At 42.8% G+C, this 15,724-nt stretch overlaps 2 protein-coding genes across 5 annotated transcripts in view; one reads left to right on the plus strand and one right to left on the minus strand.

The window, feature by feature from the left end:
• The window catches only part of ELMOD1 (ELMO/CED-12 domain containing 1), a 42,469-nt gene extending 42,041 nt beyond the window's left edge, over positions 1-428 (minus strand). The window contains exon 1 of one of the 4 annotated variants that reach the window (XM_014965786.1): positions 217-428. The gene's annotated coding sequence lies outside the window, so the exon portion shown is untranslated. Of the gene's footprint in view, positions 1-8; positions 154-216 lie in introns of those variants that run through there. The other 3 variants (XM_014965789.1, XM_014965787.1, XM_014965788.1) reach the window with 3 other exon arrangements.
• An 11,061-nt stretch (positions 429-11,489) lies between these two features.
• ALKBH8 (alkB homolog 8, tRNA methyltransferase) overlaps positions 11,490-15,724 on the plus strand; it is a 49,721-nt gene continuing 45,486 nt past the window's right edge. Inside the window, exons 1-2 of the mRNA XM_014965780.1 lie at positions 11,490-11,545; positions 13,699-13,839. Of these exons, the coding sequence (XP_014821266.1) occupies positions 11,528-11,545; positions 13,699-13,839 (159 nt within the window). The 5' untranslated portion in view covers positions 11,490-11,527. The remainder of the gene's footprint in view (positions 11,546-13,698; positions 13,840-15,724) is intronic.

Genomic DNA, 15,724 nt, shown 5'->3' on the forward strand with positions numbered 1-15,724 from the left:
AAACCAACCCAGCAACCAAATACGCAGAACACGCAGAGCCCCCGCAGTTTCCTTACGCCGCAAGGTCTTCCCGCAATCGAAGGGGCAAAACTTCGCTGCCACCGGCGGGCGGGGGACGAGGCGGGGGACGGGGACAGCGAGCGATGCCCGGAGCCGCCTCCCGTCGCTAGGCGACCCGCCAGCCCGCCCCGGAGCCCGCCGCCGCCGCGCACTCACCGCTCCGCGCCGCTACATCCCCTCGTCCCGGGCCGTCCCTCGCCGGCGGGCGGTGCGGCCGCCGCGATCTGGGTCACCCGGCGAAGGTGAGGAGGAGGAGGAGGAAGGCGGGTGGCGGTGCCGCCTACCGGCGAAGGCGGGGGGAGGCTGCGGCGGGGACCGAGCCCGCCCTGCGGGGAGGGGAAGGGGCCGGGGCCGGCGGGCAACCGGCGGAGGATGCGCCGCTCCTCATCGGCATCCCCGGGTGAGGCTGCGGCTGCACCGCCTCCTCCCCTGCACACCCGAGTCAGCTTTCTCAATTAATGCCATGGGCAACGCGATTAGAAGAGCAGCTCTTTCTCCTGAGTTACGGCGGGGTTTCTAATTGCTGTATCCTAATGATTTCCAACACACAGATCCTGTCTCTCAGTTATAGGGTCACAGAACAGTTTAGGTTGGAAGGGACTTCAAAGATCATCAAGTTCCAACCCCCCTGCCACGGGCAGGGACACCTCCCACTAGAGCAGGTTGCTCAAAGCCCCATCCAGCCTGGCCTTGAACACTTCCAGGGATGGGGCATCCACAACTTCTTTGGGCAACCTGTTCCAGTGTCTCACCACCCCCACAGTGAAAAATTTCTTCCTGAGCCTGTGTCAGGGACTGCTCTGTCACCAGGTTGGAGGAGCTGCCACAAGTCACAACATCTCCAAACAGATTAAACCCATTGGGGAACTTTGCAGGGGCTTGAGGAGCAGAGTCATGCTTCACCAAATAAGCCTGGGAACGGAGCTTTGTGAGACAATTAATTCATAATTTGACAAGATGAGCCAGATCCATGCTACAGAAGTAGCCTCACCTTCCTAGATGCCATACTCATGTCCACAACTGCAGAGAAATTTGAAACGTAAGCTGGAAAGGCTCATTGACTTAGTCCCCTACTGTTCCAACAAATTTAGGTGATCAGACCAACAGGCTTGAAGTTTCCAGCCAGCCTCCTGCCTGTTCTCTGGAATCAGGCTGTAACACAGAGCTATACTGTACTCATGTAGCACCATTTCAGACTTGCCTGGATTTTCACAAGCCCCTTGTTATCAATTGCAGTTAGATGTACCCATTCACTCAATATCTTAGGATGGAAGTTACCCAGATTACTATGCCTCCTACACTCAGCATCATTGTTCTCATGGAAAGTTGAGGCAACACAATAATTTAAAGCTAACAGGGACCTGGATTAAAAAGATCTTTTTATTACAAGCAGTTAGAGAACATTTTACTATGCTGTACTTACTTTCTAGCAGCAGAATTATTTTTAATTTACGGCAAGTGAAGGAAACCATGCATTACAGCAGAAATACAGCCTGTATTTAGAAATGGCAGTGAAACACAGATTAGGAAAAATAGATACAAGATGCCACTAGTTGAGCAATGTCACACTTTCCCAGCAATAGCTCAAACAACCTGCTGCGTGTAATAAAACCAGCAAGGTCACCTGCATGATTAATTTCAAGCTGGAAAGAAGGTGACAGAAGCAGCAAAAAACCAGACAGCAACACACCTAGCCCAGATATTTGTGAAAAAATCAAAAGCTCAAGTCCCTCATTATTTTGGATGGAAGCTCTTGTTGTTGCACAATTTACTGATAAAGACAAGATTGATAAAGAGTACAAACACTATGCCCTTGTGAAGAAACCAACATGTTTTGACACCACCCAGTGCTTTTCTCAGAAGATGTGCCACCCAAGCATTATTAAATGTATCACTGAATTACTTTTTAGTAAATGCTTTCATAGTATTACTTTGTTTTCTTTTTAACAAATAACATTTTTCTTTTTGTGATAATACAGATGGTGGCAGAAATACTTCAGCTATCCTTGTATTCTTGTACTTAAACCATACAAGAAAAAGAACGTATTTTACCTAGCAATCCCAAGAATTTAAGAATAGTCTTAAAAGTTGTATTAAGGAAAGAATAAAAACACGCACACACCCTATTTACATAAGGAACTTACTTACCTCAGTTTTCAAAATCCATAGTTTAGATTATCAATCTGTTTAGGTTTTACTCAGGACAACACAGACTACTCTCAGCATAAAGTAAAACCTTCTCAGGCTTCTCTCAACCCTCCTCAGCTGCCCTGGGCATCAAGGGACCCTTTTGTCAGCTGGGAATTACCAGGGAGTGATAAACCACACCCTTGGCTTTAGGGTGCTAGCACTTTCCCTGAGACCCATGGATCAGCTGAAACTTTTTATTTTTTGTTTCTTAGTGTTTGATCTTCTGGCTTTATTAACCCAAGTGTGATTTAAGGGTCCATTATACATTAGGCAACTGGTGACAGTGCTGTGCATTTAAAAGAAAATTGCTGAAATGGAAGCATACTGCTAAGTATAATGATACTTGTGATATCAAAGGAACAATAGTGGATTAGTACTGCAAGACCAGCTGCTGTGTTTCTTTATTACTTTGACTGAGCTGATCAAACTTTTTTGCTTGTAGGGAAAAGCTTTGCATTAAAAAGTCTATATTTTTCCCCTAATGCTAGAGACACATGAAGTGTGCCTGGAACACGTCTCCTAATACTGGAACACATGAAGTGTGAGTACTGGAACACATGAAGGAGAATTTGCCTTCACTCCATAGGAAAAGGCATCACACCTCTTGTCATTTGGAAATCAATATGTGTATATGAAACTGTAAGGGATCTCGGTGTCAGACCTCTGTAAGAAATGATCAAACACTGGTATGTGGTGAAACGGAGCCTTTCCAAAGCAAGCAGATGAAAAAATAATGCTGTAATTAGTGAGTCTGATGCTAACTACAGCTTTTGTCAAGATGTTCAAAGAATCAAACTCAGATTACCTCAGGCGTAGGATGTCATCAAGCAAACATCCAGCTATGTCTTTGGGGAGGTGTTATATGGTCCAGGTGAACAGGACACTCAGGTAAAAAGTGCAGTTGGGAGGACAATATTTGTCTGAGCACAGCTTGTCACCATTCTGCACACATGCATTTGGGGTGTGCGTTACTTGCTGGAAAAGAATTTCCACAAGGATTATTGCAGAGGGGGAATCTGGAGACTTGGAGGTGGCCAGTGGGAGCAGGAATCATGCAAGATGTATGTTAACTATTGTGAACTCCGTAAATTGATTTCCAGCTGCTGGACTGCACTACATTTGCAGCTGGACAGGTGCTCCCAATACAGTTCTTAGTCCTGCATCAGCATAGTCAGAAACTTTTATATATCTGCTTGGAGCTGTATAGTTTACTTCTAATAAATACAAAAAAGATATAAAAAAATAGGAAACAGGCCTCTTGGGGATCTGTGAGAGTACTAAACATCTGTAGATTTGCTTATATGTGAGAATTACCGCACTTTTGTAGTGATACTCATGTGACAGCATGAGTTAGCATCTCTGTTTTATGTTTGAAATTGCACAACATATGTACAAGCCACTTATTTTTACTCTATATAATCATGTATATCCATGCTGGGATTTACTGGGTGGGATCTGAGGTTTGTAGTTTATTCTTCCCCATTCCAAGCAGTGCTCACATAGTGAGTATGATGCTGAATTATGTGATGAAATCAGTGATGGCCCTTTTTGGTCTCCATGTACATTCAAGTAGCTGCTGATTCCATTTCTAGGATGGCGTCCTGTGTAGTTGACGGGTGTATGGGAACTTCCCTGCAGATATCCTCTCCCCCCTCCCCAACTCCAAATACATTCCTACAATTGAGCTGCCGAACACTATAGAAGTGTGTTATAAAGAAACATCCTGATGCAGTGAAGAGAAGGATGGGGTGACAAAATATATTTCCAATCACAGAATCACAGAATCACAGAATTGTGGGGGTTGGAAGGGACCTCAGAGATCATCGAGGCCAACCAAAAAAAAAAAAACAAAACCAAAAAAACCCACACCACCCACCACCTAAACACACAACAACAACCTCCAAACCAAAAAACCATCACCCACCCACACAGCACCCCACCACAAACCAGTAATCTTGGGCACTAGAGCATGCCCTGAAGAACCATGTCTACACGTTTCTTAAATACCTCCAGGGATGGTGACTCCACCACGTCCCTGGGCAGCCCATTCCAATGCCTGATAACCCTTTCAGTAAAGAAATGTTTCCTAATATCTAACCTGAACTTCCCCTGGCGTAATTTGAAGCCATTGCCCCTTGTCCTGACATCTGTAACTTGGGAGAAGAGACCGACCCCCGTCTCTCTACAGCCTCCTTTCAGGTACTTGTACAGAGCGATAAGGTCTCCCCTCAGTCTCCTCTTCCCCAGACTGAACAACCCCAGCTCCCTCAGCCTCTCCTCGTAAGACTTGTGCTCCAGACCCCTCACCAGCTTCGTTGCCCTTCTCTGGACCCAATCACTAGCTTCTATAATTTTGTGTTCTTAAGAAATTTGGTTCCCCAAATTAAAAGCTATTTTCTTGCTATGTCTGAGTATCTATTGCAAGTATCACAATGATTTCATAACCATTATGATGCTTCAAATCTGAGTCCACGCTCTGCTTTGAAACATTGAACAGCTGACAATTCTTTGTGCCTAACTCTGAACAATCGTCAACTATAGGATTGTCCTGAGATGATGTATTACACGGCTCTTGTGCACTGATATTATAGCGACTAAAGCAATCTGCACACAACCTTTACAATCATTTCTTAAACCCCTCTCCTAGTTATTTTGTTCATTTACAGTGCCACACTTCGTTTCACTCGTATTCCTTTGACTGAAGATGCCATAAAGTTCAACACGGGAGACAATAACAAAAGCATGTAGATGATGATAACATGAGAGATGAAGTGTGTCAGGCTTGCTCATACAGCCTTTCGAGAGGTGACAGCTAAGTGAAGCAGCCAGTATGCTCATTTACTCTCTTCAAAGAATTTTGCCAGAGAGGATTTTTTTAAATGTATGAATCAAGAGCATTTAGTGCTATATGTTTTAACTTAAATAACTGCTATATCTATATAGAAAGAGTAAAATAGTGATGTAGACATAAATTTCAAATACTGTATGCTAACAATGCTTGCTTTTTTATCTTAATAAAAGTGAACAAACTTGAATATGCTGATTAGCATCAGATTGTGTCCTAATCTTCTTCACTAAGATGAATACCAATCATATTATGAAAAAGAAAGATTTGCATTTGTAATAGAGAATTTCTTTGAAACCAATTTTGAAAAAGGAAAAAAAGAGTGATCATTTTTTATCTGTTCTTCTTTCCGTTCATCCTCTGTCATTAATCAGATCCATACTCTGAATGCATATGCTACATTTCATTCAAGGATTACAAAGTGTTACACAAACAATGATTCATGAGGATTCACAACCCTTGGTAAGTTGGGTAAATATTTATTTGAATGTCATACAGATTGGCAAACTGAGTCACAGAGAAGTTGTGTTTGTAAAAAAAATTCCACTAAGTTTGAATGCAGGTTTTTTTTTTTTCCCTATATGGAAAGACTTACAACTTCTATTTTTCAGATGTGTTGAGTACGTGTATAGATCCTGAGAAGTCAATGAAAACTGGATTACAAGAGCAGCAAGTGGGGTGACCCAAGAAACTGTTGGCCCAAGACCACGTTTTCATGTAGAAAATTTTAACTTATGGTTGCACATCTATTCTTCTTCCAAAGAAGGTGAATCTATTGCACGAGCAACAACAGCTAATGAGAACTTCTGATGTGATGCCTGAAAGGGGCTGAAAGGATCGAGTCCTAGACTAAGGAATACTTTGCAGTATTCTCTCCAGTCTCACTGGAGGCACTAAGGATCTCACTTACGATGGAAATGTAGTATTTAGTTCTCTGTATGTAAACAATACTATGCCTTTAAAAATTAACTTTGCTGATTGTGTCTGGACTGCAAGCACTATATCCTTAAAAAAGCATTGACTGATGAAGTAGACAAATTCACTGCCTGATATTCCATGATGGCCGTTATGATACATTTATGCCCTGAAGGATAACTGTGAGAAATGATGGTTTCCAAGGATATGTAGGAAAGCAGACTGCCTGCCTAGTGTAGATATCAGGGAGGATCCCTGCGTAAGGTCGCATTGCTTTCCAAATGCCTACCAAATCCTAATTGCTTGTGACAGAACTGGGTTTTGCCAGGTTAGTGTAAGACTTTGACTGTAGGGCCAGAAGAGAATAATAGAATTCAATCAGTAATTCCAAAAAACAGTATTTCCTGTCTCATCATGAAAAACAGGCATAAAGATCAAGAAGAGAATGTAAAGTACTCTGAAGAAGGTTTTGAAGAAGAGATTATGATTTTCAGCCTTTGTGCCAGAGAAAAACAGAAATATTTTGTTTGAATCTTTCTAACAGTGTTGCTTTCAAGGCTAAACTAAACCCTGTGTTGATGGGTTCAGTGATTTGGAGGGAAATCAATATTTTGTATGGTTCTTTCAGTACTTCATACTACTTTTCTAATACCCTGGAAAGTGTACTAGACAGGCACAAGAAGATTTTCCTTAGACGTTGCCCAAACTGAAGAGAAAGAGTCATCTGGGCAGTGAAAGCAGCAGGTCCTGTTCAGCAGAGAGCCAACAGAGGCTTCAGGAATTTTTTTGAGAACTCTTTCCAGCTGCAGTTTATGGATTTAATAATCTCCAAGCCTCTGGTAGACGGTTCACAGACCTATCATATAGTATTGTAATTTTATAGTATTTTCAAACAAAACCGTGATGATAAAGGTGCATAGCACCTGATGACAACCTGACAGTGGCCCATTGCTCCAAACTGCATGAGGCTCCCTGTCCTAGAGGCTGGAAATGTCAGTAAGTATTCTTACAGCAGAGAAGGCACGCCTTTGGAAAGATTTAATCGCCTAAGTCTCCAAGATTGCAGATGTGCAAGCTTTGGATCACAGTACTGATAACTAAAGGTCTTCCGATGTGTGGCATGCACATCCCAACTACCATAACTTCTGTCTTGTGCCTGAAAGCTCAGAAGAATTTTCTGAGAACTCTCCAGGAGGGGTCAAAGATTTTCTATTAATTGAAGCCCACAGAATTTTGCTCCCAGTTCTAGTGAGAAATTAATGGTGACCCAGCAATGTAGGCGCACCTTTGCAGCATGTCTGACAGCAGAAGTTAAAATTGTTCCTCCATCCTCTGATAGCACGTCCTTACATTGCATTAATGCAACCTCATGGTATAGCAGAAGTGCTCAATTTAGCTAATCTCTGCCCAGTCCTAAACATTCACTGACTGGTTCAGTTCTCTGGATGACAAGATCTCTAGCTGTCCCAACACAAACCTGAAACGTGCCTGCTCAGAAAAAATCTTTCAGTTTTATCATATAATTTAAGCTATTTAATTTATTTTTCAAAGTTCCACTACCCTGAGTCTAGAGATTTCGGGAATTTTTCAGCTTTTATTTAAGGAAAAGAAAAAAAATGTACTCCAAAATCTTATGTTTGTGGAAAAAAGCTTGGAGGTATGAAGAGAGTGTAGCCTAAAGCTTAGAAATCAGAAAGCATATTCTTATTACTTGACGTTTCAAGTCTCTTGAGAACAAAAAATTTTTGTTTACTATTATTTTAAAATAAGGATAAAATATGCCTTCGTTGTAATAACTGGCACAACTCCCATTGATTTTACCACGGCCTATATTTCTCACATCTTTTTTTGGTCTTAGGCAATTGCTAAAAAATTCTTTAAGTTGGTTTTTTGGGTTTTTTTTGGTTGTTTTTCCTTTTTAGAAAGTAATATGAAATCCAGCACTGAACAGTGAAAATGCAGAATCAAAATGACATGCAGCACAGAGCCAGCTTTGCTATCTTCCTGAAAAATATAAGCCTTTGGCATTGCAGAGGTCTGTTATGGAGAATTTTACTATCGCAAGCAGCAGCACTAGCACATTTTGAATTTAGGTCAACAGATATTTGTCAAAGTCCTTAACTCTTACATGAATGCCATCCTGAAACAATTCAGCTTGTGTCTCATCATTTATTACGGTACTTCTCTGCAGTACTAGTCATGGGTAATTTTGAGCTGGATTTTGTGCTAAGAGGTTTCTTCTTATTTCTGTTACAAACTGCTATCCTGAAACATATCCTATTTGTCATGATTCTTAAACTGCAGCTTCTTAAATCAAGAGATTTGATACAGCAAATCCTACTATCTTCCTGTGATTTTCTTTTAATTGGGTTTGAAAGTGATGGAAATCCAGTGTGATCACATTAAGCTAAAGCATGGCTTGGCTTGCATTGGTATAGAAGTGAGTAAGATTGTCTTTCCATGTATAGACCAGTAACCTGTATTTTGTTGGAGGAAACAGAAATGGTGTTATCAGTTTACTTACTATCATATGAAGCAGATGGGAAATTAGAAGTAATAGCCAAATGCCTTGACTCTTCCTGTGAATGTGGCAAAGATAAAATAGCTAACAGCACAATGAGGATCGTAATTTGCTCCTGGGAAAAGTCAGCAGCATTTTATTTCTCGCCCATGAGGAAGTGGGAGCATGACATTCTGCTTTAGAAGACATGCTTCCTGGTTATCAATTAAAATAAAAAATAGAGCCAGAGACAAGATTTTCTGATATAAACATTTTTTTGCTTAAGAAAACTACAAAAATTTAATTTCAAACTAGAATATTTGCTGAATTTTAAGACTGAAATATTATCATTATAAAAAAGTGATTTTTTAAGAAATATTGAGATTTCTCCCAATGCACTTTTAATCAGAAATTATATTAACATCAAATGTACATGTATTTGAAACCCCACTTCAGTGAACTATTTTGTGGGCTAGTCAGCGACAGTATTGTTAACCATATGGAGATGTATTTTCACTTGTGGTCAATAAGCACAGTGGTACCTGTAGGAGGACTCTGTACCTGTGTTATCTAGCATGAGAAGGCACTGCACAGTGCTCCAGGGTTTAAATTATAAAGGGAATAACAGTGGTTTCTGGTTTGACCAAAATAAGCTTGTATTAAAAACACCATAACTAGCCTTTAACTGTTTTCATTTTAATTGGTGGAATTTTCCTATGTGAGAATGTTGTTTATAAAAGTAAAATGTTGATGCATTTACAAAGGAAATGTTATTGCAATATGCATCACAAATTCTTGACCAATGCTAATCATACAGAGCTATTTCAAGAAAAAAATGCACAGTGAGTTTGTTCTCCCCCAGAAAGCAGTTTTCAAAATAATTAAAGAGAATAAACACAAACAATGACTAGCAAACACAAGGTCAGGCAGCTGCCAGAACCTCTTGGTTTGTGCTCTGAGATGTAATGTTCCACTAAGCCTATGTTCTACTTCTTACATACCAACAAAGCATCCCAGTGGGATAAACCACACATGGACAGCCAAGTAGAAGAATGGAGAACCCACACAATCAGGGCTTTGAACTGGAACGTGGGCACTTAATAGAAACAACCTTTGGGCCAGTATTTTTCACTTGTCAGAACAAATTAGTAATGAATTACAAACCACTTTCATCAGGATCATCCTTTCAGTAGCTTTCAAGTTTGGTGGTTTCCAGAGCTGAGGGCCTCAGAGAATATTTTAATAGAGACAGCAGCTGTTGACGTTGCCGGGTTGTTCTTTCCTCCCATTCACTCTGGCTTACACAAAGACCAGACAATGCTGATGGTTAGTGTTAACAAGCTCCCTGCTATACTCTTAATAGGTAGGCAGTAAATATGCATGCTTTACCTATGAGAAAACTTAAGTAAAAGATCCATGCTATCACAATACCATGCAATGCACAGCGTGGGTTAAAGATGGGGAGTGATGTAATGCCACAGACTGCGGTGGAAGGACAGAATTGACCACTTTTCTGACCAAATACTACCTGCACAAGCTGATGGATGTGCCCCATCAGCCTCACATCCATAGTGAGCTTGTACCTCCAGCACATGGGATAGCTGTATCCCTGGCACAGGGCATGGTATATGCTCCAAGGGACACCAAGATTTATTTTTTTTCTGAGTAAGTACAGCCCTACCTAACAGCATAGGTAGACTGCTCCAGAGTGTGGATGCGGGACAAAGCTGAGGAGCTGGTGTCTGACTACAGGTTTATAGGCTCATCAGTTACCTTACCTACCATGCACCTGGGAATCCCACACCTAACTTAACTTATCCTGAGAAAGGCTAAATACCCACAGGAGGTTGAGGGAGGAAAAAAAATCAGCTTGGTATTTAAATACAGAGGGGGAAAAAACCCCAGTTTTTAGGTAATAAGCTACAGTGAGAAGTAGAATATTTGTTAGGTAAAGATGGAGATAGTAGGTAATGCTGAACTTCAGTATCTTGGACAAAGGAGGAAAGGGTTATACCTAGGGCCATAGTATGAAGCTCAGTTAGTCTATCACGGCACAGAAAAATGAAGGGAAAAGAAGAATTACATGCTCTGTCTCTGATTTAAGGGCTCACTTTCTTGTGCAGGGAGCCAGCAAGCTGTGGAGGTGCTTTGAGCAAGGCCAGTCACTCAACAGTGTGGGTTTACTAAGCAGCCTTAGCAGGGTTGCCAGCAAGCTGAAAAGTGGTGTGGGGAAATATGTATGTACAACCAGAAGCTTGGTCTTCATGTGGCCATGGGTGCATTGGCATGGGTTTGTCTTCCTCTGTCCATTGTGTGTGATGTGCCAAAGATAACGTGATCTGTAATGGACCTTTCTAGGTGATGGTCCCTTTGCGGGAGCGCCGTCAGCCTGAGGGAAGCTGTCTTTACCCTGCTGTGTGGATGTGGGCATTTGGGGATCCCCTGTGCTGGAGAAGGCTCTGCCCTGAATTGTCCTCAGCAAAGGAGTGAGGCATAGGGCTGAGGCGGGGGCTCAAACACTGCTTTTCTTCTTGCAGACTTGGAGGAAGACTTTATTGATGAGGAGGATAACAAGGCGCAGGCTTTATTTGGAGAGGAAAGGCAGCGAGGAGAGGGCTGCAGGCAAGTGAAGCCGGGTGATGTTTGGGTAAGCAGAAACGAGGATATGAAACAGCTACAATAAGCGTGTGTCCAAGGCAGGAGGCTGAAGAAGGCCGCTCTCTCTCCTCGTTACGCTGCCCAGTCTCCCTCCTCGCCGTGAGCCCGGGCCCGAATGCGCCTCCTCTGAGTTACCACGGCCCGGGACGCTCGCCTACGCTCAGCAAAACCAGAGTTCGCCTCGGAAAGATTCTCCTTCCCTCCCCCTGCCATAACGTGACAGATATTTCGTCGCGAAGAAGCCCCTCAGGCCGCTTGCCGCCCGGCAGTGCAGACCCACCCGCCCAGGGCGGGCCGGAGGCGGAGCGCCGCCATGACGAGGCGGAGGAGGCGGCGGCGGGCTGTTTGCCTGCCCCAACATGGCCGCCTCCAGCCAGGTAACGTGCCGCGCCGGCCGGGCCCGGGGCTGAAGAGCCTGCGGCTCCTGGCTCGGCGCTGAAGGGGGTGAGGGCACCGCGGGGGCGGCGGGAGAGCGGGCGGCTCCCACTGCGGCCTTCCCTCCCCTCCCCGCCGCGGGGGAGCCGAGTCCGCGGCGGCCTGGCCTGGCCCGGCCCGGGCCCCTGGCCCTGTCAGGGCGAGGTAATGTGAGGGGGGGACAAGGCCAAGTCAACCCCAGCGTTTTCCTCGCAGCTTTGACACCCACCCCCCCGAGTTTACTGAGGGCAGAGGAGCACGCGCGCATTTCTGCTGTTGTTCCTATTATCATTGGTTTTTTACGAGTTCCCAGAACCCATGGATTTGAGGGGTGTCGGTGGGAGGTGTAAGTGCTGGCTGGCACTGGCAGATGGGGTGGGGATGGCCGCAGGGATGTACTGGGGCTTTCAGGCATACTTTAGCCGATGCTGGAACTCTTAAATCACCCCTCCAGGGCTCCTGAATTTCTTTTGTTCCACGAGTTTTGATGTCAGTGTTTGTGCAGCGTCTGTATACGTTTATGTTTACGTGTCTGCAGCACAAAACCAACCCAAACCCGAGTAATAAACTGCCAAACTTGGTAACTGAGCGTGGTGCTCCCTCTGCTGACGGCTGCCGTTTAGCTCCGCTCCAGTCACGATCACCTTTCAGCCGTGGCTTCTACAGCAAATAAGGTTCCTGCACTACATTAAAGTTTTACATTAATATTTGTAGTAATTTCAGGCCAATTGCTTGACCTGTATAACCTGAGCTGCCGTTAGAAGGGGAGACTGTTGCAGTGTATTTTCAGGAGATACCTTTTTTTTTTTTAATACTTGTGAAGGGAAGTGATACTAGTAGTGAATAATTCACTGCTGCACCCTTTTTCGTCTGTAGTCATGTTGGCCTTTGTAAGGGGAGTGAGATGCTACCAAATAAAGTTTTCTAGTTCTGTACAGTTGAGTGTGATTCCTTAGTCCCAAAATCAAGGGAGACTGTTGGGTTTCTGTGCTTGCAGAATTGAGCCTTGAGTAATGATGCAACAGCCAAGGCAGAGAGTTTAGGCCCAGTTAGACAAACCAAGGGAAGGTTCTATTGTCTCGGCGATGCAGGTAATGCTGTCTGAGATCACCCAGATGCCTTCAGGGGCTGGAGCTGTGTTGGCAAGCATGACACAGCACATGAGGAAGGTCTTCAGCTTCTTGAGCAGCACCATGTGAAAGGCCAGGCAGTGTGGGGTTAGGACATCTCTGACAATTTTAAGTGCTGTTGTTTATGCAGCTGAGTCATACCTCATCTGTCCCTTGGTCTGTTGTTCAGTTTAGAGGTTATGAAAGGATGGAAAGTAGTCTGAGGTTGAAACCTCAGTTTCTGTGCTAGTTTGCTGAATATTGAGACATCTTGGCTGGAAAATATGGGAGTTTGTGAGACCAGAAGTGACAAATGATGTCACAAAACCTGGAGGCCGGTGACCCTTAAGTAACTCATTGGTAGGGAAATGCTGTGTTGCCATAAATTCAATAGTTAATATATGGGCACACGGTCTTCTGTTCCTTCTTATGAGAGGGATGTGATTTACGTGAAGTTTGGCCTTGGGAGATGTGCTAAATGAGGTGTGGAGCATCTGGTTGCTAGTTCTTGGACACATTTTTATACTCTCAGAAAAGCCATTTTTTGCCAAATGTCATATTCACTTGAAAGTGGCAATTAGGAAAAAGGAGCCAAATGGAAACAGTTCATCTCCAAGTCAAGCATTCGGTGAGGCAAGAATACTTTAGAAGCTAGGACTATACAAATCTCACGGCAGCTCCACATATATTTTTTTTTTCTCTTGTTTTGCTTTGGAGAGACTGTAGAGAGAAGGAAATTAACTGTGTGAAGTACGAAAACAGGAGAGGCAAGCAGGTTAAAAATTGCAAATGGATGTAGTGATATTGTGAATAAAGCAGTGGAGAAGAAGAGAAAAACTGGAAATCAAAGTCTAGCATCGTGGAAGTCCTGGCAGGAATTATTGAAAGTCCTATTAATATCCCAGAGATGACATGAATGGGGAGGCCATCTCTCTGGAGCACACCAAAGTGTTTAATTTTTCACATATGTGAAACACTTACTGTGTGTTGTTACTTTTGCTTCCCAGGTCACCAGCATAGATGTTAAAAACGGCGAAGATCATTTGAAAGTCCATAAAATGAAGAAAAAGGTATTGAGGAAGCAGGTCAGAGCTCAACACACATTGATGAGACATGAGGGCATTGAGTGCACCTCCCATGCCACACAGGTAACTGGCAGTTCTGATTGTAATGGCAGTGTGAAACTGCTGCTTATCTGTGTTTGATTCCTACATATACTTTGTCTAAAATGCAGTTCTCCTCCAAAATGCACTTCCTGAGATTGAGGGTGTTCTGTGCCTCTTTGGTTTCAAAGCAGAACTGTACTTCGGTAGTTTAATGTCTGTGGAGACTTTGATGGCCTTTGGATAAGGAGGGGGAGGAAGTGTGGGAAATGTTACTGTTACCTTGTTGAAGCAGATGAGCTTCTTTGTGATGTTTTTTTTCCTGTGGCTTTTAGCTTTTGTATCTTTCCTCTCTACTTCTCTATCAAGTGTGATTTGTCTAGTTTAAACTCTCTGTTAAAAACATTACTATCTTAGAAATGTTTTCCACATTGTTTTCTTCACCTAAATTGATTTAGTCTGTGGTTCTGTGGTGGTTGAACTGATTGACTGACTTGCAACTGTTGAAAAGGGGACAACTTTCTCTTCCCTTGTGCAAAAGGGGACAAGATAGGAAGGAATTTTGCTTTCTTATGATGCTCAATGAATTTTACCATAAACCACCTAACTAACAGAAAATGACTCAACTTTTTCATCTGTAGCTTTTTGCCACAGTAGAGAGTTACAGCAGATCAGAGGGTGACCTTGCAGATGCTTGTATAGCAAAAAGTGACAGGGACTTGCAGACAGAAAGAGAAGAAGTCAGAGAGAGAGTTTATAATTTCCTTCCTTCAGTTATGAGGAGATGCTGATGGCTTGAAGCACTGTGGAGCAGTATCATTTATTCTAGCCTTGTTCATCTTGATCCTGTTTCTTCAGTTTAAGGAAAAGATTGTCTGAAAGCTTTCTGGAAAGGTATTAGATGGAGTCAATCTGAGTAAATTGTTGCTAGCTGTTTGGAGTCACCATAGCTCAATCAAAACTTCAAGACCACATCCTCATTTGGCCTTAAAAAGGGATTTAAATTTCTTTCAACCACCATGATTAGTTTGAACATCAAGTTATGCCATATAGCTATTTAGATGTCAAAAGAACTTATTAATTTATTTTGAAAAGGCCTTTGTATTTTCAAAGGATAATTCTTGAATAAAAGTAATTTGAAAAGTTCTGTTTTGTTGTTTCTTCTAATATTTGGCAAACCAGCAGCAATCCTCACAAAGTGCAGTCCTTTATATTTTTGGACATAAATCACTATGAAAGTGTAGAATTAATAATTGGGCATTGTGTGTGAAGTACTCTGTGTTAGCTAAGGATGGGACAGAAATCCCTTTTGTTTATGAAAACAAGAAGGAGAATTTTTAGATAAGAGTGCTGGAGCAGAACTAGATGCTCTGTTTCTAGAGGCTCATAGTTTTTTTTTTCAGTGAACCTGATGTATTGGGACATGAGTTGGGACTGGAAATAACAATCTTTGTGCTTGTAGAGGCTCCTTGGCGAACATGAGAAAACCATTCTTAAAAAAAAGAATCACAGTTTCCAAGGTTTTTTACTTTGTTTTTGTTAGTGGTAGCAGGTCTCTGGAAAAAAATCAATTTTAGAAACCTCCAAAATTGTGCATGTCAGTATCACTGGGGAAAAGGAGGCTGAGTGGAGACCGTATTGCTCTCTACAACTGAAAGGAGGTTGCAGTGAGGTGGAGATCAGTTTCTTCTCCCAAGTAACAGGTGATAAGACGAGAGGAAATGGCCTCAAGTTGCACCAGAGAGGTTTAGATTGGATATTAGGAAAAATTTCTTCTCTGAATGGGCTGTGAAGCGTTGGAACAGGCTGCCCAGGGAAGCAGTTGAGTCACCATCCCTGGAGGTATTCAAAGGACGTGTAGATGTGGTGTTGAGTGACGTGGTTTTGTGGTAGCTTGGCAGTGGTAGGTTGATGGTTGGACTTGATGATC

This window comes from Calidris pugnax, unplaced genomic scaffold (assembly GCF_001431845.1).
Source record: "Calidris pugnax isolate Ruff unplaced genomic scaffold, ASM143184v1 scaffold20, whole genome shotgun sequence".
In the NCBI taxonomy this organism is placed as follows: Eukaryota; Metazoa; Chordata; class Aves; order Charadriiformes; family Scolopacidae; genus Calidris; species Calidris pugnax.